Consider the following 22719-nt stretch of genomic DNA (forward strand, 5'->3'; position numbering starts at 1 on the left):
TACCAGATTATAAGTGATCTGCAGTCTCACCGATAATCCGATATACAAACTAACCTCTGTTCGCCTGAGTAGAGTGTAGTGTTTTGGTGTAACAGTAACACTAGGAGGCCTAGGCCTCAGTGCAGCAAGGAGAACTGCACGGATTCCTTCCGCAGACCTGAGCTCTCCAAGACGGGAGGAGTCAGACTGACAGTAGGAAGGAAAGTCCGAGAGTGACACTCAGGAAGAAGTGTCACTAACAGGACTGGGAACCGCCTCCAATCGTGAGGTCGGTTCTCGAGGTCAGACAAGCCAGGTCGTACACACACGGACAGATAAAGTACAAATACAGTGGGCAAAGGCGGAGTCAAAGTACAGGCAGGGTTCGGCAACGGGGTATCAGATATATCGGGGTACAAAATCAGGAGGCAGAAACAGAGTCTAGGAACGAGCCGAGGTTCGGCAACAGAGTATCAGAAATATCGAGGTACAAGGTCAGAGTTCAGGAGGATAGTCGAGGCAGGCAAAAGTCATAACAGAAAATCACAATCAAACTAGTACTTTAGCTATCAATAATCTAGCTAAGTGTAGGATTACAGCTCCAGCTGGTCCCGGCACACTTAAGGATCTGACTACGGATCTGGGTGCTCCCACATATGTGATCGCACGCCAGACAAAGAGCAAGTGAACAACCAGCAGTATATATACTCTAGGACCTTTCCAGGACCTCCCTAATTGCTGGTCCAATGAGAGCAGTGGAATTTGTCAGCTGACCCAGCTGGTCAGCCGACACCCTTCTAACTGCTATTTAAACTCTGCCTCTCTGCTCGCGCGCGTGTAAGTCTGAATCTTGGTGGACTATCAGTCCCAGCCACACCAGTACTGTCATGCAATGTATCTAGTGCGGGGGCCGCCTCTGATGCGGATTCCGCCGCACTGCCTATGCGGCATGCAGCGTTTTTTCCGCGTTGTGACGCCATGCTGGACGCGGAAACAGCCGCCTCACCTTGAGAGACGGCGGCATTTCCGCGTTTCCTTACAGTACCCCCCCCCCCCGAGGAGTGGACTCCGGACAACTCCTTCCAGGCTTTTCTGGATGTACCATATGAAATTCCCTCACTAACTCATCCGCATGCATGCGGTTCCCAGGTACCCATTGCCTCTCCTCAATGCCGTATCCCTTCCAATGTACGAGATACTGCACCGAGTTCTGTACAGTACGTGAATCTATGATTTTTTCCACCTCATACTCGGGTTGGGCATTGACTAAGACAGGAGGAGGAGGAGTGGGACCCAGCTGGACTGCGGGTTTGAGAAGTGATACATGGAAAGACCTCACTCCCCGCATGCTGGTGGGAAGATCAACGGTATATGTGACATCGTTGATCTTCCTAGTCACAGGGAATGGGCCCACGAACCTGGGACCAAGTTTGTCAGAAGGTTGTTTCAGAGCCAAATGACGTGTAGACACCCAAACCAAGTCTCCAGGTTGGAAGCTCCACTCTACTGAACGTCTCTTATCAGCTTGACCCTTTTGATTAACAAAAGCTTTTCGTAAATTATCTCTCACCGTGCGCCAAATATCTTTAAAAGATCTCTGCCAGGCTTCCAAAGCTGGAAACGGAGAGGAGGCCACTGGCAATGGTGAGAACTTGGGCAATCTTCCAGACACCACCTGGAATGGAGAGAATCCGGTGGAGGAGCTTTTTAAATTGTTTTGTGCGAACTCCGCGAAAGGCAGAAATTTGACCCAGTCGTTCTGTGTTTCTGCAACATAGCACCTCAAGAATTGCTCCAAAGACTGGTTGATTCTCTCCGTTTGCCCATTGGTCTGTGGGTGGTAGCCCGATGAAAATGACAACTTCATGCCCATTTGTTGGCAGAATGCCCTCCAGAATTTAGAAATGAACTGGACTCCCCGATCCGACACTATGTTTTCCGGAATGCCGTGCAGCCGGAACACATGTGTGATAAACAGGTCAGCCAATTCCTGGGCCGAGGGGAGTCCTTTCAAGGGCACGAAATGGGCCATTTTACTGAAGCGGTCGACTACCACCCAAATGACCGACATGCCTTCTGACTTGGGAAGTTCACCTACAAAATCCATGGACAAATGGGTCCATGGCTCACTCGGGGTGGGTAAAGGCTGCAAGGTACCCACAGGTGCCAGCCGGGAGGGTTTACTCTTAGCACAAACCGCACATTCCCTCACGAATTCCTTGCAATCAGCTGCCAAGGAAGGCCACCAAGCACATCTAGCTACCAGATCCTGTGTTCTAGATGCTCCAGGATGCCCAGCATTTTTATGCGTATGGAACATCTCTAGAACCTGGAGACGGAGCGGTAGCGGAATGAACAGCACCCCTGCGGGTTTTCCTTCTGGGATGTCTTGTTGGAAGGGAATTAAAGTCCCCTTCCAATCCTCCCAAGTCTCTGTTGCGCCCAGTACCAACCTCTGGGGAACAATAGTCTCTGGAATGGAGGGCTGTGCTGTCTCTGACTCAAAGCACCTGGACAAGGCATCCGCCTTAGTGTTCTTGCTACCCGGTGTATACGTAATAATGAAAGAGAATCGAGAAAAAAATAATGACCAACGAGCCTGGCGAGGGCTCAACCTCTTAGCTCCCTCGATGTATTCTAGATTTTTATGGTCAGTGTAAACCGTGACCGTATGCTCCGTTCCCTCTAACCAGTGTCGCCATTCCTCGAAGGCTAACTTAATGGCTAAGAGCTCTCTGTTGCCAATATCGTAGTTCCTTTCCGCAGGGGAGAATCTACGGGAGAAGTAGGCACACGGGTGCAATCTACCCTGCAAGCCAGATCGCTGAGACAGCACAGCCCCCACCCCGACCTCTGAGGCATCCACCTCAACAATAAAAGGAAAAGACGTATCCACATGCCTGAGGATGGGTGCAGAACAAAATAAGCCCTTCAGGGTGGCAAAAGCCTGTAACGCCTCGGGAGACCAGTAAGTGGTATCTGCACCCTTCTTGGTGAGACTGGTAAGTGGAGAAATCACCGTAGAGTACCCCTTTATGAACCTCCTATAATAGTTGGCAAAGCCAAGAAACCGCTGAAGCGATTTCAAGCCTACCGGCTGAGGCCATTCTAACACAGCGGAGACCTTGGCCGGATCCATGGACAGGCCAGTAGTAGAGATTATGTACCCCAGGAAAGCGACAGATGTTACCTCGAAGATACATTTTTCTAACTTAGCATACAATAGATTCTGCCTTAGTCTGTTCAAAACGAACCTCACATGGGTCCTATGTTCAGAGAGACTGTTGGAGAAGATAAGAATATCGTCTAGATAAACTAGAACAAATCTTCCCAACACCTCTCTGAAGACCTCGTTGATGAGTTCCTGGAAGACGGCCGGGGCATTACATAACCCGAAGGGCATTACCAGGTACTCATAATGCCCGTCTGGTGTATTAAAGGCCGTCTTCCATTCATCGCCCTTTCTTATGCGTACCAGGTTGTACGCACCTCGCAAATCCAGCTTAGAAAAGATCTGGGCGCCAGTGATTTGTGTAAAAAGATCGTCTATCAAGGGTAGCGGATAGCGATTTTTTACTGTAATCTTGTTGAGACCGCGGTAGTCAATGCAAGGCCGCAGACCTCCGTCTTTCTTTTTTACAAAGAAGAAGCCTGCCCCAGCAGGCGACCGGGACGGCCGAATAAAGCCTTTGGCCAGATTCTCCCTAATGTACTCCTGCATCGCCAATTTTTCGGGCCCCGACAAATTGTACAAACGACCCCGGGGGGGTACACAACCAGAACGGAGATCAATGGGACAGTCGAAAGGGCGATGTGGAGGCAATTTATCGGCAGCTTTAGGGCAGAAAACATCAGAATATTCAGCATACTGGTCTGGTACCCCTTCCACCTGAATTCTGGTTTGCCCCAATGTTAGCTTCCCCAAACACTGATGAAAACAATGGGGAGACCAGGAGGTTAACTGACCCGTGGCCCAGTCGATGTGCGGTGAATGGACTTGCAACCACGGCATGCCTAAGATAATAGTGGAGGTTGACATGTGCAGCACAAAAAATTGTAATTCTTCCCCATGCAGAACCCCTATGGTAAGTCTCACCATCGGAGTCTGTGACAGGGCACGATTCCGTTGCAGAGGGGAATCGTCCACTGCCGTAACCTGAATGGGGGGTCTCACAGGAGTGAGTGGGAGGCCCAACTCCTGAGCAAATTCGAAGTTCATAAAATTAGCCGCTGAGCCAGAATCAATAAAGGCTTCAGTGGATACAGATTTATCCTCCCATGTAACCGTACAAGGGAGAAGTAATTTTTTCTCTTTAAGGGGTGCAATTTGCGTGCCCAGGGTGTCACCCCCCACTACTCCTAGGCAAACTCGTTTCCCGACTTGTTAGGGCAGTTTCGCACTCTATGCCCTGCTGCTGCACAATACAGGCACAGCTGTTCTGTCATTCTCCGCCTTCGTTCCACCTGGGTCAGCCTTGACCGACCAATCTGCATTGGTTCGGGCGGTGGCCAGGCCGGGGAGGGTGAGACAGGCGGAGAAGGTGTCACTAGGGGTGTAGCGGATGGTGCCGCGTACGATGTCACCCTGACACGGTGACTGCCCCTAGCCTGCCTCTGGTGGCGCAACCTGCGATCCACTCGAATGGCCGATGATATGGCTTCATCAACCGTCTTGGGCTCAGGCACGGTTAACATTAAGTCGGAGACCTCCTCTGACAACCCAGACAAGAAGTAATCCATTAAGGCAAAGTTGTCAAATCTAGTAGTGACTGACCACCTGCGGAATTCTGCCGCATAATCCTCAACCGAACCTCTGCCTTGCCGCAAAAGTTTGAGCTTCCGCTCAGAGGATGCAGCAAGGTCAGGGTCGTCGTAAATTACGGCCATAGCCTTAAAGAATTCCTCTACCGAGGTTAGAGCTGTATCGGTAGAAGGCAGGTTATATGCCCAGGACTGGGAGTCGCCAGTCAGCAGGGTTTTAATGAACATGACCCGTTGGGCCTCAGTCCCCGAGGATCGGGGTCTCAACTCGAAATATGACAACACTCTACTCCTGAAATTCCGGAAGTCAGATTTGTGGCCGGAAAACTTATCAGGTACAGGCATACGTATGTCATCACTAGGAGGGGATCGCACTGAATCAACTGACGTCTGTAGGGTTTTCACAGAGCCTGATAAGGCATCAATTAAGGCTTTGTGCTGGCCCAGTGCTTGATGAATGTTATCCACCGAAGTGGCAAGCACAGTCAGAGGATCAGTGCGTGATTCCATCGTTTTTGTGGTCTGGCGTTCTGTAACGATCGGTGGGCGCAGAGAGTATCTGATTACCGGTGATCTGCAGTATCGCCGGAAATACAGATATATACCAGATTATAAGTGATCTGCAGTCTCACCGATAATCCGATATACAAACTAACCTCTGTTCGCCTGAGTAGAGTGTAGTGTTTTGGTGTAACAGTAACACTAGGAGGCCTAGGCCTCAGTGCAGCAAGGAGAACTGCACGGATTCCTTCCGCAGACCTGAGCTCTCCAAGACGGGAGGAGTCAGACTGACAGTAGGAAGGAAAGTCCGAGAGTGACACTCAGGAAGAAGTGTCACTAACAGGACTGGGAACCGCCTCCAATCGTGAGGTCGGTTCTCGAGGTCAGACAAGCCAGGTCGTACACACACGGACAGATAAAGTACAAATACAGTGGGCAAAGGCGGAGTCAAAGTACAGGCAGGGTTCGGCAACGGGGTATCAGATATATCGGGGTACAAAATCAGGAGGCAGAAACAGAGTCTAGGAACGAGCCGAGGTTCGGCAACAGAGTATCAGAAATATCGAGGTACAAGGTCAGAGTTCAGGAGGATAGTCGAGGCAGGCAAAAGTCATAACAGAAAATCACAATCAAACTAGTACTTTAGCTATCAATAATCTAGCTAAGTGTAGGATTACAGCTCCAGCTGGTCCCGGCACACTTAAGGATCTGACTACGGATCTGGGTGCTCCCACATATGTGATCGCACGCCAGACAAAGAGCAAGTGAACAACCAGCAGTATATATACTCTAGGACCTTTCCAGGACCTCCCTAATTGCTGGTCCAATGAGAGCAGTGGAATTTGTCAGCTGACCCAGCTGGTCAGCCGACACCCTTCTAACTGCTATTTAAACTCTGCCTCTCTGCTCGCGCGCGTGTAAGTCTGAATCTTGGTGGACTATCAGTCCCAGCCACACCAGTACTGTCATGCAATGTATCTAGTGCGGGGGCCGCCTCTGATGCGGATTCCGCCGCACTGCCTATGCGGCATGCAGCGTTTTTTCCGCGTTGTGACGCCATGCTGGACGCGGAAACAGCCGCCTCACCTTGAGAGACGGCGGCATTTCCGCGTTTCCTTACAAGATAACATCCTTTTAATTACCTGGGGTCTGGGAGGTCAGCAGAAGGGTCTGGGGTCATTGTTGGAGACAGGTGGACGTGTGGAGACCATCCGTGGATACAGAGACTGCAGTTGGGACCATGGATCCAGGCATTTTTTACTCGTAAACCTGGGAATTCTCTCTGTTGTTCGCCTCCTTCAGACATATCAGACATGTTGCTGGCAAAAAGAGCTCCAGCATGAAATCGCTGCTGCCCCACTCTTCGCTGGGCCCATGTGGTCCCCATCCAAAATGCATAGGAAGTGGGGTAGAACGTCCGGTTTTTGTAGCCAGTGTGTTGTGCGCTCTCCGACTCTCATTGCTTTGTATTGGCCGGATGGTGCAGTCCGGCTCCGCTCCGGATACGGCTGCCGGAGGAGCCGGACCAAAAAATAGCGCATGTTGGAACGGACGCCGGAGTCCGGATCCGGCCCGGCTCCGGTCCGGCAGAACGGACGCATGTGAACGGACGCATAGGCTTTCATTGCCATGCCGTGCGTCCGTTCCGTCCGTTCTGAAAGCGGTCCGGCTCCGGCACGGCGATTCCGGACGGCCACCGCTAATGTGAACCGGGCCTTACTCCCGCCACGGAGAAGAGCGGTCTGTAAAGAAGCTAAAAAGCAAAACAATTGTTGACCGAAGGTCTCTGTGGGGGAAGCCACCTGGATGCAAATATAGCAATTATACCTGCTATACGTGCAAAGGTGCTATGCTGTTGTTACCATCTTCTGCTATTTAACAAGTATTATTAGTAGCTGGTGCCCATGTGAAAGTGTGCTTATTATGCTTAGAGAAATTACGATATGTACCACAGAGGCGCATTATTTGTGGCTATAAGCACTAATAGGCACTGCTATTTGGTCTGAGGAAGTGGGTATGCTAGTGCAATAACATTCTATTAATATGTGAATTTGTCTTCATTGAGGTAAGCCACCTCACTATTTTCACTGTATGTGTTTTTCATGCATTTTATCTTCTCTGGGCACCTCTTTCCCCTTTATCCTAAGCCTTCGCCCTCCTTTTGGAAGGGGATCAACCCTCTTTGACCAATTTAGGTAATTTGAGGTTTGTTTTTTATCAAGAGTGCGGCCATCACCAGCTTCGTCTGGTCACCCGAGTGGAGTCGGGGTTATACATCTCCACCTGCTTCTAGTGGTCGGTTGCCCTTCTGCAACCCACCTTTGTGAGTATAATTCATCCGCATATTTCACATACTTCTGGTACATACAGCACCATTTGGGCTCCTGTTGTCTCTGTGTTTTCTTTCTGCAGGGTGCAATTTTTATTATCCCTACTTTTTGTCCCCTTAAAATGTACCCAAAGTGATATGTGATATGATGAGATAAATATGTTTATGTACAGTGCAAAACACATTAATAACCAGGTTTTACTTGTTTTATTTTGATACCTGAAAGAGTAAATTTTTATGCATGGAAGTGACAGCTTCTGTCTTGTTGGTACCTTGTCAACTTGTCAGGATTGTAGTATACATCACTGATAAGCAAATTAAAGCCATAAACGTTTTGCTGGTAGAATACAACTTATGAGAGCAGGGGGAGATAGAAAAAGGTCAATAGTTCATGTATTTCATTTAGGGACACTTAATAAGCTGCCTCTGAGAAGAGACAATAAAATATTCAATCTACTTTGTAAATGTCTAAATACCAAATAAAACCATTAGATATGTAGTATTTTTAGGAGTAGGAGTAAACATACTATAGTTTATCTTATCACTTTATTTTACCTAGGGTTCACTTTAAATTATTGCTGAGAGATTCAATACTAACTAATCTAAATAAAGCTTATAAATAGAATACTGTTTCCAGACATCTCTCCCATCCCTGGCATGCATGGAACAATAAGTGAGAAGGGCTCTCCAGGGTAAGAAAAGGGTCCTTTATTGTATCAAAATATTAATGGACATGTCAAAACCAATGCGTTTCCCGAGAGGACACCCTTGCTTCATCAGGGATCAGATACAAATGGCTGATACAATAAAGAACTCTTTCCTTATACTGCCAGAGACAGGAGAAGTGTCTGGAAACAGCATTCCTCATAACTTTCCAGAGACAGGGACACACGGAAACCTGAAGACGAATGGATACTGCCTGATGCCTGAGAGTGAATCTACTGATAAGCTTTATTTGCTGATTAGTCAGCATTGACTCTCTAAGCAACAACAACTCAAAGTAAACTGCTTAGGATACCTGAGACTAAGGATATGGAGCAATTTAGACTTACCTGGGGCTTCCTCCAGCCCCATGAGGACCGTGAGCTCAATCCCCATTCTCACCGGCCACTTCGTTAATCCAGGTTCCTATCCAGTATCTTTCAAAGTCAGGGTCAGTGGTGGTCTTCTGCGCCTGCATGGCCAGGCTGCGCACCCCGGTCGCGCTCCCTGGAGCGTTATGCTGCTGTACAGTAGTACTAGTCCTAGCTGCAGGATCATGATGGGAGGCGCGCACGCAACCAGACCGCACAGGCGCAGAAGACCGCCACTGTAGAAGATACTAGAGGTGACTCTGGATTAATGGAGCGGCCGGGGAGGACGGGGATCAAGCCTGCGGTCCTCATGGGGCTGGCAGAAGCCTCAGGTATGTATAAATTGTCCCATATCATTCATCTCTGGTTCACTTTAAGGGGTTAAGCATACCCATACATTTACACATAAGAAACACTTCTCTTTTTGTCTTTCTCTCCAGAATTATTTAACTTTGGCCGTATGTAGTACAAAACTCAACTTACAAACAAATACAACTTACAATTTCTCAGAACAGAATCTGTTTTGTAAGTAGGGGACCTTCTGGACTGTGTTTTGCATTATGCAGAATGAACTATTCTAAACAGACACTTTGGCTGAGCATCAGTGAAGCTTTGTATAATTGTGGCACCTTCTCTGGCAGCGAATGAAGGCGCTCTTTCTAGTTTTCTAAATTAGATCCAACAGGCTTTTGCCCTTATTATTTTTTTTCTCTAACCCTTTTTCCTAGGTTATATTTTCACACCTTATCAATAGAACACCTTTTAAGTAGAGATGTTTTTGAACTGTTCGCGAACAGGTCGGTAGCAAACAGTTATGGGCAGCCTGGCTCTGTACTACTTCTTGGTCGCTAGGTTCCTCAGTAGTACGCAGGCGCTGGTCCTTGATTGCGCACCTGTGGCCGGAAACGCTCTGAGCATGAGCATGCCTGACCACAGCCGAGGATACGCACTGCCGGGCCAGGGCTTGCGTACTACTGAGGGACCTAACAACCCAGAAGTAGTACAGAGCCAGGCTGCCCATAACTGTTCGCTGACGAACTGCTCGCACTCATCTCTACTTTTAAGCCACCAGCAAGCAAGAAAATAGAATAATTCTGACAATATTTTCTCATCTACTTTTTGGTATTTTTTCAATTGCAGAGTGCTGAAAAGCACACATGATGCACTTTATTATGATTATTTTTTTAAAAGCTGTGGATGTAAAAGTACATACAACATGGTACCAAACAAATGAAATGATACTTCGCTCACACATCACATGGCAATAATGACCGACTAAAGGATAATGTGTGTACATAATAAAACTACAACTCTGATCATAGTCCATATACTTGATTGTAATAAAAATGTAGGTTTGTCCAATGTCCATAAGTGCTAGTAGTGAGAGATATAAGTCCCTATAAGGATCACATGGATAACATTTGGTGATATAATAGCCTGCATCATATACAGTATGTTGATAAATGAATCCAGATTTTTCACAGTTGTGCTCAGATTTTACATCACATTAAGTATATTCACTATTTCATCCAGTAAAACAGGAACAGTCTCAATAGAATGTGATACTCACAAATACAGTGGCCGACAGTTATCAATAGAATGTGGCACTCACAGACAGTATGGCCAGAAATTATCAGTAGAGTGTGACACTCATGAATACAGTAGTCTGCAAATATCAATACAATGTGGTTTAGGAATAACACAGTCAGAAATTACCAATAGAATAAGACACTCAGAAATACCACAGTCAGCAATTACCAATAGAATGTGGCACTCACTAATACCAAAGTCAGAAATTGCCAACAGAATGTGGCACTGACAAATGCCACAGTCAGCAATTACCAATAGAATGTGGCACTCACAAATACAACAGTCAAGGCAAGACAAGACAAATAACATTTATATCGCACTTTTCTCCTGGCGGACTTAAAGCGCCAGAGCTGCAGCCACTAGGGCTCGCTCTATAGGCAGTAGCAGTGTTAGGAAGACTTGCCAAAGGTCTCCTACTGAATTAGTGCTGGCTTACTGATCAGGCAGAGCCGAGATTCGAACCCTGGTCTCCTGTGTCAGAGACAGAGCCCTTAACCATTACGCAAACCAGCCAGTCGGCAATTACTATTAGAATGTGGCACTCACAAATACCACAGTCAGCAATAACCAATAAAATGTGGCACTTACAAATACCACAGTCAGCAATTACCAATAGAATGTGGCACACACAAATACCACAGTCATCAATAACCAATTGAATGTGGCATCCACAAATGCCACAGTCAGTAATTGCCAATAGAATGTGGCACTCACAGATACAACAGTCATCAATAACCAATAGAATGTGGCACTTACAATTACCACAGTCAGCAGCCAATTATCAATAGTATGTGGCACTCATAAATACCACAGTCAGCAACAACCAATAGAATGTGGCACTCACAAATACAACAGTCAGCAATTACTAATAGAATGTGGCACTTACAAATGCCATGGTGGTCAGCAATAACCAATAGAATGTGGCACTCACAAATACCACAGTCAGCAATAACCAATAGAATGTGGCTCTCACAACCACAGTCAGCAATTATCAATAGAGTTTGGCATTCACAAATACAACAGTCAGCAATTACTAATAGAATGTGGCACTTACAAATGCCATGGTGGTCAGCAATAACCAATAGAATGTGGCACTCACAAATGCCAAAGTCAGCAATTACTAATAGAATGTGGCACTTACAAATGCCATGGTGGTCAGCAATAACCAATAGAATGTGGCACTCACAAATGCCAAAGTCAGCAATTACTAATAGAATGTGGCACTTACAAATGCCATGGTGGTCAGCAATAACCAATAGAATGTGGCACTCACAAATACCACAGTCAGCAATAACCAATAGAATGTGGCTCTCACAACCACAGTCAGCAATTATCAATAGAGTTTGGCACTCACAAATACAACAGTCAGCAATTCTCAATAGAATGTGGCACTCACAAATACCACAGTCAGCAATTATTATTAATGTATAAAGCGCCATCATATTCTGTGGTGCTGTACAAAGTGAGAAACAAACATGGGGTACATAATAATATAGACAAATGGTATACATCAATATACAAAATACAGAGTTGATACAAAATACAGTACAGAATGCATACAAAAAACAGAATTGCTAATTGTAGTAGTCTGTACCGTGGTCTGTAGTTATCAGTAGAATGTGGCACTCACAAATACCGTGGTCAGCAGTTATAAAGAGAATGTGGCACTCATTATCTCCATCGTCAGCAATTATCGGTAGAGTGTGACACTCGTGAATGCTGTGGTCTGAAATTATCAATAGAGTGTGTGATACTCACAAACGCCACAATCAGCAATTATCATTTATCAATACAGTGTTTCACTCACAAATCCCACAGTCAGCAATTACCAATAGAATGTAACACTCTAGAATACCTCAGTCAGCAATTATTGAGTGGGGACGCCATGGGATCACCTGCCCTGTTTTAATTTCACACCAGTCACATAAAACCTCAAAAATGGAAGCCAATTGAAGGCTCCTAATGTGATTGACATGCACAAAACACCCACAGCACACCCACAGAGGTAAGTGATGGAGTAACCCTTGGTAAACTAGAAGTTTCTCTGTATATAAGAGAAACTTCTCCTCTCCTGGGTACTCTCTCTCTGTATGCATTAGTCTTAACTTAACTTTTTTTTTTTTTGCTTCATGTAGCCTAGATTAAGTTTCCTGGGGCTGAACTTAGGTCACGCCAAGATCTGCTATGATATGCATATTTTTGCTTAGAATGCTAACAATATGCACGTTGTATTTCTGATTTAAGCCAATACATTTCCTTAACTGCTTTAGAAGTTCTATGGTCTACAAAGATATCTGCTACAGCTGTGTGAAAGTCAGGCTGCTAAGTGCGGTCATTAGGACATTCTTTCAATATGAACGTTTTAAACTTTGTTTTTATAGTTAACAGCTACAAAAGTTGTAATGCTGTTGCCTGAATTCAGGTCCTTCAAATGAGTGAAAAAGATAAGTGGAAACCAGGTAACCCAGAAGATTATGAACATTTTTGTGAAATTGTCTATATTTTCTCATCATTGTTAGGAACTTAGGACTAATTGTTTGAATCAAAATCCCAAAGATATTCGAGTCTTCTTTGAATAGAATAGCTGACAGACAGACAAATGACAGCACTCAAGGCTGCACCTGGAATGAAAACCTACAGAGGCAAGCAGAGCCCCAGTGGGGCTAAATACATGCCTTGAATGCAAAACAGATGCAAATTACGGTATGTACTAATTCTAATCTAAAAATTTTGAATGTAGATTTGAGGCAATTAATGCAGCTAGCCATTAGTATACTTACGTTCAATTTGTACAGTGGGAGACATGGCAGCACTTTGAAACAGAAGTTATACTTGAATGCTCTATCTGCATGGATGTGCAGAGCTCCAGTAACTGGACAATATTACACACCTAGCACTCAAAACAGGCAAAGGAGGGTGTTCAGTAAATAATGTGTGCAAAGATTATTACCTAATAGACTTCCCCACGGCAATGACGGACCCTCTCGGGGAAGGCCTCATGCTGGGGATACACGGTACGTTTCTGTACCGTGTATCGACCAGCTGATCTGGCCAGCTGATAATATTCAGCTGGCCCGATCATGCCGCTTGACCTGCACCCGCTTGATCCCCGCCGGCGAACAATGGCAAGGAATCGAGATCTGATAAGGAAGCGCCGGCGGGGACGAAAGATAATCGATCCACGCGGACAAGCGGGGACGCGGCTGGGGTCGATCAAGCGGCTAATCGAGCCGCCAGTCGACCCGTGTATTCCAGCCATAACACTAGTCTAGCAATAAAAACATAATATTCTTTGTGCTGCTAAACATAAAGGGTATACACATTTTATCAAGCAGACAGACAGACAAATGACAGCGCTCAAAGCTCCACCTGAAATGAAAACCTACAGAGGCAATGCAGAGCCCCACTGGGGCTAAATACATGCCTTGAATGCAAAACAGATGCTAATTATGTACTAATTCTAATCTAAAAAATGTTATGTAGATTCAATAGAATAGAGAATTTAATAGAATAAAGAATAGAATAGCTAGGTTATCCCAGGAAGAATTTGTTTATTTTTTGTTGCATTGCAATCACGTTTTATGGATGTGCAATGCAATGGTTATAATGTGAAATGAGCCTTCAGTTGTTCCCAAGCAAAATAATAATAATAATAATAATAATAATAATAAAATGTGATTTTTTTTTTAACATGTATTCTTTACTTACCTGGTGCTTAAAGGACAACTTAAGTGAGAGGGATATGGAGGCTGCCATATTTATTTCCTTTTAAAAAATACCAATTGCCTGACAGCCCAGCTGGTCTTTTTGGCTGCAGTATTGTCTGATTAATACCAGAAACAACCATGAATAACGTCAGAAACATCTGATCTGCTGCATGCTTTTTCAGGGTCTATTGCTAAAAGTATTAGAGGCAGAAGATCAGCAGGACAGCCAGGCAACTGGTATTGCTTAAAAATAAATAAATATGGCAGCCTCCATATCCCTCTCACTTCAGTTCTCCTCTAAAAGGTTTTATATGGATAAGTAAAAAAAAGAAAAGAAAGATAATTTATGAAAATTCATTTTGTGAATCATTCCCATAGTTTTCAAAGCAGTTGTAAAGCTTTATTAAGCAATCAATTTAGCAGATTTTAAGGACACAAACATGGTATTAAAAATGCAGGGCCGTTTCTTGGGCAGTGCGGGCAGAGCGGCCGCCCTGGGTGCAGACTGGCAAGTAGAAGAAGGGGGAGCGCGGGCAGCTAGGGAAGTGGTGATGCTCGGTGCAGCCAAATGGAAGAACAAAAAAAGATTACCAGCGCAATCACCTTCCTTGACTCCTCCTGGGCTGCCTGCATCCGACGTCAAGTCATCATCACATCACCACCGCGTGATGACACCTGATGTCCTGTACCGGTACTGCAGGCTATCAGTGCGTAGCGACAATGGAGGAGTCCGCTTTCGGGCTCTCTTCGGCTGTGTATTTTCCTTGTCCCTGCTTTCTCCTGGATGAGAGGCTGGTAACTAGTAGGTAGGCAGATCTGCTTGTGACCTGTGGCTGTGTGACTGTCCCTAAAAAGTAAGGGTTTGCAAGTCCAAAGGGGTGGAGGCAAGGGGGCACAATTTTTACAACCTCGCCCTGGGTGCAATTTAGCCTAGAAACTGCCCTGTACAAATGTAATAAAAGTACTTAACTCTTAATTCAAGTTGTGCGCTTTTAACCTTTTTCCACCACATCTGACAATACTGTTAAATAACAACTTGACATCAGTTTGACATAAGTTTTCCATTACAATCAGCTGTAAGTTTGCCATCAGTTTGATATCAGCTTGCTATCAGTTCAGCATCAGTTGCAGGTCTGTTATCACCCTGAGATTAGCATGTCACCACTTTAAGATCAGTTTCCCATTCAGCTGGACAGGTGGGATGTCAAACACATGTCGGGTGATCAATCATTGGCTAACCCTCTGACCATAGACAACAACATTGAAGATCAAACATAGAGAATGGTAGTGCAGCATCCTGAGTTCTGCTTGTTGCTTCCAATTACAGGATATGCACTCTCTTGTAAATGTTGTTTAAAAGACACTAAATTGTATCTGACGCAAGTAAACTAAATGGAATGATTATGTGGAAATTGGAGTTACAATGCACTAAGTTAACGACTAATGTGGTTCACAGTTAACAAGATTTTACAGTTTTATAATATACTGAGAAAAGCAGAGGATGTATAGGGCTTAAAGTGCCAGTATTGCTCCTATATAGAAAATAAATTAAACTACAGTTAAGGCTCCATCATAGACAGCCATATGCAGTCCTGCACTGCAGCTATATCACTGTGGTAGCCAGGGGCCCAGATGGTCCAAATGGGGTCATGCCAACTTGCCTAAAACCTAACCTGACTCCTCTGCTCATGACATATGACCATACAGTGGTATCTGCTTGGGTCAAGAATACGTTGGGGCTGATCTGAAATGCTTTTCTGTTGAGTTATCTCACCTTACGTATTAGTTAACAATAGAGTTTCGGTTATCCGGCACCGACGGGGAGCAACAGATGTCGCATAAGTGTGCTTTCTGGTTGCTTGATCCTCAATGTTAAAAAATAGGCCTAGCTACTACAGTACTATACCCCACTCTATAAACATACCATGAACTCATTATTAAACATTAAAATACAGTAAATGACAATATATCAACCTTGGGGGAGCCATGGAACCCAGACATTAAGCTCAGCAGAGCCCTCAAACAGGCTAAGAAGTTGGCCATCACCACTGTGAGTACTGCCAATGGTTTTTGCTGCTTTGTTGAGACTGCTGCCTAGTTGAGTTCCAGATAACTGAGAAACTACTGTAACTTACAGTTTATCTCTGCTTACATGAATTAATCTACTTCCCACGTGCAGACCTCCCGCGCATGCACATGAGCCTGTTACCGGGGCTCACCGCAGCTGAACGGCAGACCACGGGAGGGCGGCGCGGGACTTAGACGTGTTTATATGGCGGGAGGAAGGCCCCGGTGAGTGTCATAGCTTTACTTTAGTTCATCTCTGGGTCACTTTAACTCATGATTTATTTCTCCTTATATGTTTATCTCATGAATTATCTCTCCTTATTTGTTTATTTCATGAATAAGCTCCCCTTACAGTTAAGGTAAGAAATAAGTAATCTTTGTTATTCAACCCTATTGTACGATACTGTGAGGAATTGGGTGAGGTTTGAGGTTGGGCATCCATACTCAAAGATTCACATAACTTTGTGCTGTCAGTGTTCACATGAACCCTATTCAAAGAGAGCAGTGTGACTAGACTGTGTGTTAGTTTACATCCCAGGCAATCTTTAAAAATAATATTAGGGTCGGCTGGATAGCCTACTGGTAAGGCTCACTTCTTCTGAAACCAGATCTGCACCTTGACGTTCTACCGCAGGTGTTGCCGTGGCCATATTGTTGTAGGTGGGGGAGTTATGGTGACCGCACTGCTTATAACACTGCTTATAACGTTTCAGGTAAATGAACCACCTGGGAAGCAGATGTGAACCTGTGGAGAGGGGCTCAATCAAAGTTTTGTTCTGTGGGCAGTCATTTGTACCTCCTCCCCTGATGCTTTCTGCACAAATCTTTTCAAAAAATCATAAGGTGGATTTTGACTGTTCACAACAAAGGTCTGTGTTGCTGCTTACTACATTAGAATAGGTGTTTGATGTGTGACACAGTGCTTCTTTGTTCATTGAATGGAATCAGCTCAGAACAGCAATGGATAGCAATACAGCGAGGAAGCCTAAAAAACTATACTGATACGTTTAAGTACCCATGAACTGAGAGGGGGTTTGAATGCATGAGGTGCCATTGTGTGAATGGTGCTGCTGTGACATACGTCACAGCACCATTCTCTCAGTCCAGTCCCCCCAGGGATCCCCCTTGTAGTCAGCTGAAATCTTCGACTGACTAGAACATTAAATATGGGCGGGGAGGAAATGGCAGTTATTCTCCCTAGATACGCTCCCTTGTACCACAGTACTTTAAAAACCTGTAAAAAAACAAAAGCACAGCATACCTCACCTACTCCAGGTTCCCTTCACTGTCTTTTCCGCCCAGTCAGCTCTTTTCCCTGTCGTATCCTCTCATATTAACCACCATATAGTAGTACTTTCAGGTTACTTCCAGGTTAGTGCCATAGCGGTGAAGATGCAGGCTGATACGAGAGGACACAGTGCAGGGATCGGGAGAGCTGACAGGGTGGAAAAGACAGTGAAGGGAACCCAGAGTAGGTGAGTTATGCTGTCCTGTTCTTTTTTTTACAGGTCTTAAAAGGTCAACACAGGAGTACTTCAAGCAATTGTCTGACTGTGGATGCCAGCAATAGAGTCTTGAGATTCTAGCCTGTGTTGCAAGGCTTTATAAAACTCATTACAAAAAGTAATGAAGTTAGATATTAAATTGAACCTCTGTAATGTATTCTTTGACTAGCAAACATTTCCCCCACAAAACTACAGCTTCGGGAAGAACAATATTGGTTTACAACATTCCATCACGTAGGGCTAAAAGGCTGCAACAGAAACCAGCAATGACTAACAGGGTCAGAAAATAGGACACACTAAATAAAGTGAATAAACCTAACTTATTCTGTTTTAAATATCCAGAGCATTCCAGTTGGTATCTACAGTTTCAAAACAGCTGACCTTTACGTATATATATTTATTCATTTTACATTTTAGTAATACACACATCCTCAAGATGACAATATAATTACGATAGCCTTCAGGCTGGTTTTACACAGATTATTTTGCCATGTGGTGGGGATGCAATGCTCCTACGGCATCCCACCGCAACACAAAAAATATGACCCTGCAGCAGAGTGCTCTGTCAGAAGCATATGCATACTAGTGCCGCCCCCCTCTCAGTGACGTCCTCCTTGCTAGACAGGAAGTACATCATTGGAATTCCCATTGGTCTGTGCATGTGCACCGCGACGCACCGTGCTCCAATGGATTAAATTCCTGCATTGCCTATTGAGCCCAATGACTTCTGCTGCCACTGGGTCGCTGCTGAGGTCATACAGTAACATGCTGCAGACTTTGCGTCAGCTTGGCAGTGATTTGGAAGCTTCCGGCGCAATGTGACACGGTAAGTGTGCTAGGCCCTATACACTTGTATTGCCGTAACGTTATCCTGCAGTAAAACAGAATAAAGCAATGTACACTTGCAATGCAAACGTAAAAGGGGTTACCTGTAGGAAAAAAATGTCCAATTTGGGTACTTACATCGGGACAAGGAAGCCTCTGGATCCAGAGCCCTTCCCAATCCTCCTCCACTGGCCTGTTCCAAAATACATGTAAACTTATAAATACAAGATGCATATATTTCTGCCAGAGTAAAATTCACTATAAATTACTTTTTCCTGTGTTGCTGCCATTTACAGTAGTTAAAAGAAATCTGACAGGTTTTCGAACCATTCCATCTCCTCATGGGAGCTTCTTTTAAGCATTTCCTTTAATCTGTATTCTTGACAAAAGCACTCGCTTGAAAGGACCTATACAAAGATGCCAGAAAGCCTGCCTCCTCAGTTACACACTATTCTGGCAGTTGGGCTAAATAACTCCTATTTAAATGGAACCAGAGATGAATATGGGGAAAGATTTTATACATACCTGGGGCTTCCTCCAGGCCCATCCGCCTGGATCACTCCTATGCCACCGTCCTCAGCTGCTTGCAGCTACGTGAACCAAGTCCCATCACTGATGTCATCAGAGCCAGCCCACGCAGGAGAAGTGCGCCCTCTGTGTATCTCTTCAGCACGTATCTCTCCAGCAGCTGCTGGAGAGATACGCAAACAGCGCACTTCTCTTACGCTAGACTGGGCCGACTGACGGAAGTGCAGGGACCCGGTTCTCGTAGCTGCAGGGAAGCGGAGGACGGCGGCGTGGGAGCGATCCAGGCGGATGGGGCTGGAGTAAGCCCCAGGTATGCATAAAATCTTTTTCCTTATTCATCTCTGGTTCACTTTAATAAATGCATTTGAAAATAAAGAAACCCTGTCAGATCAATCACACCTACTGCAAGGGACAGCAACATAGGAAAAAAGTAATTTATTGTGCATTTTACTCCGGGACAAAGGCACATCTTATATGTAGGTGAACACATGTATTTTAAATTGTACAATTTTTCATGATAGTGGTCCTTTTTTCATTGAACATGCAATACTTTTTGATCACCTGTGACAACCGATCATTTTCCAGTAGTCTGATGAAGCCACACAAAAGATAATCTAAGTAAACAATCTTTATGAATGATTTGTCAACAGATCCCATTATAACAATCTGTGTAATGCCAGCCATCGCTACACAAGCTATTCTGTAGCTAAATGCCACAAATATATATGTATTCTAGTTCGCAGGTGCTATAACTTTTTTTAGGAAACAATATGGGCGTGGTGTTAAAACATGCGGACTTGCAAGAGGGTCACCTGTAAATTTACTGATGTTTCACTATTTTGCAGTGCAAATTTTGGTACAATATTTGTAAATGTTACCAATATCTTACTACAGCTAAACCGAACCGTATCCTCACACAGAACTGTCCCTCTACCAATGCCTAACCCTAACCACCCCACCTCTGATGCTTAACCCTAACCAGCCCCCTGCCAATGTCTAACTCTAACCAACCCCCCTCCATTGCCTAACCCTAACCAACCCCCCTCCCCCTTCCACAACGCCTATCTTAAAAAAAAAAACAAGAAAACACAGATGACTAAACTTAAAAGACCCCTATCGACGTCTAACCTTAAAGCCCCCCCTCAAATTACCCCCTATAACTGAAATTACTATGGGCTGCACCCAATCTCGACACTCAAATTTCCTGATTCCAACATACTTGGAATACTTCTACCTCCTTGGTTTGTAAGTTTGCTCTAAACAGTAGGAGAACCTTTGGCATCCCTTTGAACCCAACCTGTAGGGAAAGGGGATCCTACACACCTGAAGAGGGATGCTGGGTGTAAGTGGGCATACCTTGGAGCAATCACTATAATCAAGGCAGCTTCTACAATAAAACCAGAAGAGCTATTGTACTGATCTGAGGAGTAATCACATTTTATAAAACAATTATTTTGAAGCATCTGATTGCATTTTCCATTCACTAGACATTCCATGCCAGATAACATCATTACATCAAATCCCGAGTGGAGATGCCATGCATATAATTTATGATTGTATCTATTAATAGTTTTTTTTAGACCAATCACTTTTTTCAATTGTTGGATGAACAGTAATTAGCAAATAAATAAATAAAAACAAATTGTTGATTCTGACATATCTTTGAGTGCACTGCCTGGACTGCCTACCTGCCTGCAAAAAGAAATAAGTACATTATTCGCTTTTAGCTAGATTTACTTCATTTTAAAAAGTCTAAAGCTCTGTTCATCAGGTTATTCATTGACTACCTTTGGGATATTTGCAAACACTTCAGCATCTCAATGTTCAATCATGACTCACCTGTTTGGCAGCAGGAGAATTGTTGTTGAGTGTCAGGATTTGTTTCAGACCCATGATTTTGGCTCAGAGTTCTTGTCTTTCTGAGAGATCCCCGCTGTCCTACAGACTGCAGGGTTTCTCTTCAGGTGAACACATTCACACCTCCAGCCACTCTGTGGAACTTTTTCTGTGACTCCAAGGTATTGCTTTTCTCTCTCCATAGGTGTGTGTGACTAACTAGCACCTCCCATGCTTTTCTCTCATTGGAACCAAACTGAAGCGATGAAGAATAACATACAGATTAGAAAAAACGCTTTAAGTTTCATATGATGTTTGAGTTAAGATTAAAGTGTTACTTGAGCAGGATTAAAGAACCACTCCACACAGCCACTGATATCAATCTGCAAACTGCTGAAGATCTCTTGAAAGTTTCAACTGTTCTGAAGTTGGAAGTACAATATATATATATATATATATATATATATATATATATATATATATATATATATACAGTGGTGTGAAAAACTATTTGCCCCCTTCCTGATTTCTTATTCTTTTGCATGTTTGTCACACTTAAATGTTTCTGCTCATCAAAAACCGTTAACTATTAGTCAAAGATAACATAATTGAACACAAAATGCAGTTTTAAATGATGGTTTTTATTATTTAGTGAGAAAAAAACCTCAAAACCTACATGGCCCTGTGTGAAAAAGAAATTGCCCCCTGAACCTAATAACTGCTTGGGCCACCCTTAGCAGCAATAACTGCAATCAAGCGTTTGCGATAACTTGCAACGAGTCTTTTACAGCGCTCTGGAGGAATTTGGGCCCGCTCATCTTTGCAGAATTGTTGTAATTCAGCTTTATTTGAGGGTTTTCTAGCATGAACCACCTTTTTAAGGTCATGCCACAACATCTCAATAGGATTCAGATCAGGACTTTTACTAGGCCACTCCAAAGTCTTCATTCTGTTTTTCTTCAGCCATTCAGAGGTGGATTTGCTTGTGTGTTTTGAGTCATTGTCCTGCTGCAGCACCCAAGATCGCTTCAGCTTGAGTTGACAAACAGATGGCCGGACATTCTCCTTCAGGATTTTTTGGTAGACAGTAGTATTCATGGTTCCATCTATTACAGCAAGCCTTCCAGGTCCTGAAGCAGCAAAACAACCCCAGACCATCACACTACCACCACCATATTTTACTGTTGGTATGATGTTCTTTTGCTGAAATGCTGTGTTACTTCTACGCCAGATGTAACGGGACACGCACCTTCCAAAAAGCTCAACTTTTGTCTTGTTGGTCCACAAGGTATTTGTCCAAAAGTCTTGGCAATCATTGAGATGTTTTTTAGCAAAATTGAGACAAGCCTTAATGTTCTTTTTGCTTAAAAGTGGTTTGCGCCTTTGATATCTGCGATGCAGGCCGTTTTTGCCCAGTCTCTTTCTTATGGTGGAGTCGTGAACACTGACCTTAATTGAGGCAAGTGAGGCCTGCAGTTCTTTAGATGTTGTCCTGGGGTCTTTTGTGGCCTCTCGGATGAGTTTTCTGTGCGCTCTTGGGGTTATTTTGGTCGGCCGGCCACTCCTGGGAAGGTTTATTTTGCCATTTGTGGATAATGGCTCTCACTGTGGTTCACTGGAGTCCCAAAGCTTTAGAAATGGCTTCATAACCTTTACCAGACTGATAGATCTCAATTACAGTACTTTGTTCTCATTTGTTCCTGAATTTCTTTGGCTCTTGGCATGATGTCTAGCTTTTGAGGTGCTTTTGGTCTACTTCTTTGTGTCAGATAGCTCCTATTTAAGTGATTTCTTGATTGAAACAGGTGTGGCAGTAATCAGGCCTGGGGGTGACAACAGAAATTGAACTCAGGTGTGATAAACCACAGTTAAGTTATTTTTTAACAAGGGGGGCAATCACTTTTTCACAAAGGGCCATGTAGATTTGGAGGTCTTTTTTCTCACTAAATAATAAAAACCATCATTTAAAACTGCATTTTGTGTTCAATTATGTTATCTTTGACTAATAGTTAACGGTT

General features: G+C 44.3%; 1 protein-coding gene across 1 annotated transcript in view; it reads right to left on the bottom strand.

The window, feature by feature from the left end:
- LOC137528275 (sodium- and chloride-dependent neutral and basic amino acid transporter B(0+)-like) overlaps nt 1–20866 on the bottom strand; it is a 102757-nt gene extending 81891 nt beyond the window's left edge. Inside the window, exon 1 of the mRNA XM_068249568.1 lies at nt 20705–20866. Coding sequence (XP_068105669.1) covers nt 20705–20758 — 54 coding nt within the window. The 5' untranslated portion in view covers nt 20759–20866. The remainder of the gene's footprint in view (nt 1–20704) is intronic.
- Nucleotides 20867–22719: the final 1853 nt, after the last annotated feature.

Source organism: Hyperolius riggenbachi, chromosome 8 (genome assembly GCF_040937935.1).
Source record: "Hyperolius riggenbachi isolate aHypRig1 chromosome 8, aHypRig1.pri, whole genome shotgun sequence".
NCBI classification, from domain to species: domain Eukaryota; kingdom Metazoa; phylum Chordata; class Amphibia; order Anura; family Hyperoliidae; genus Hyperolius; species Hyperolius riggenbachi.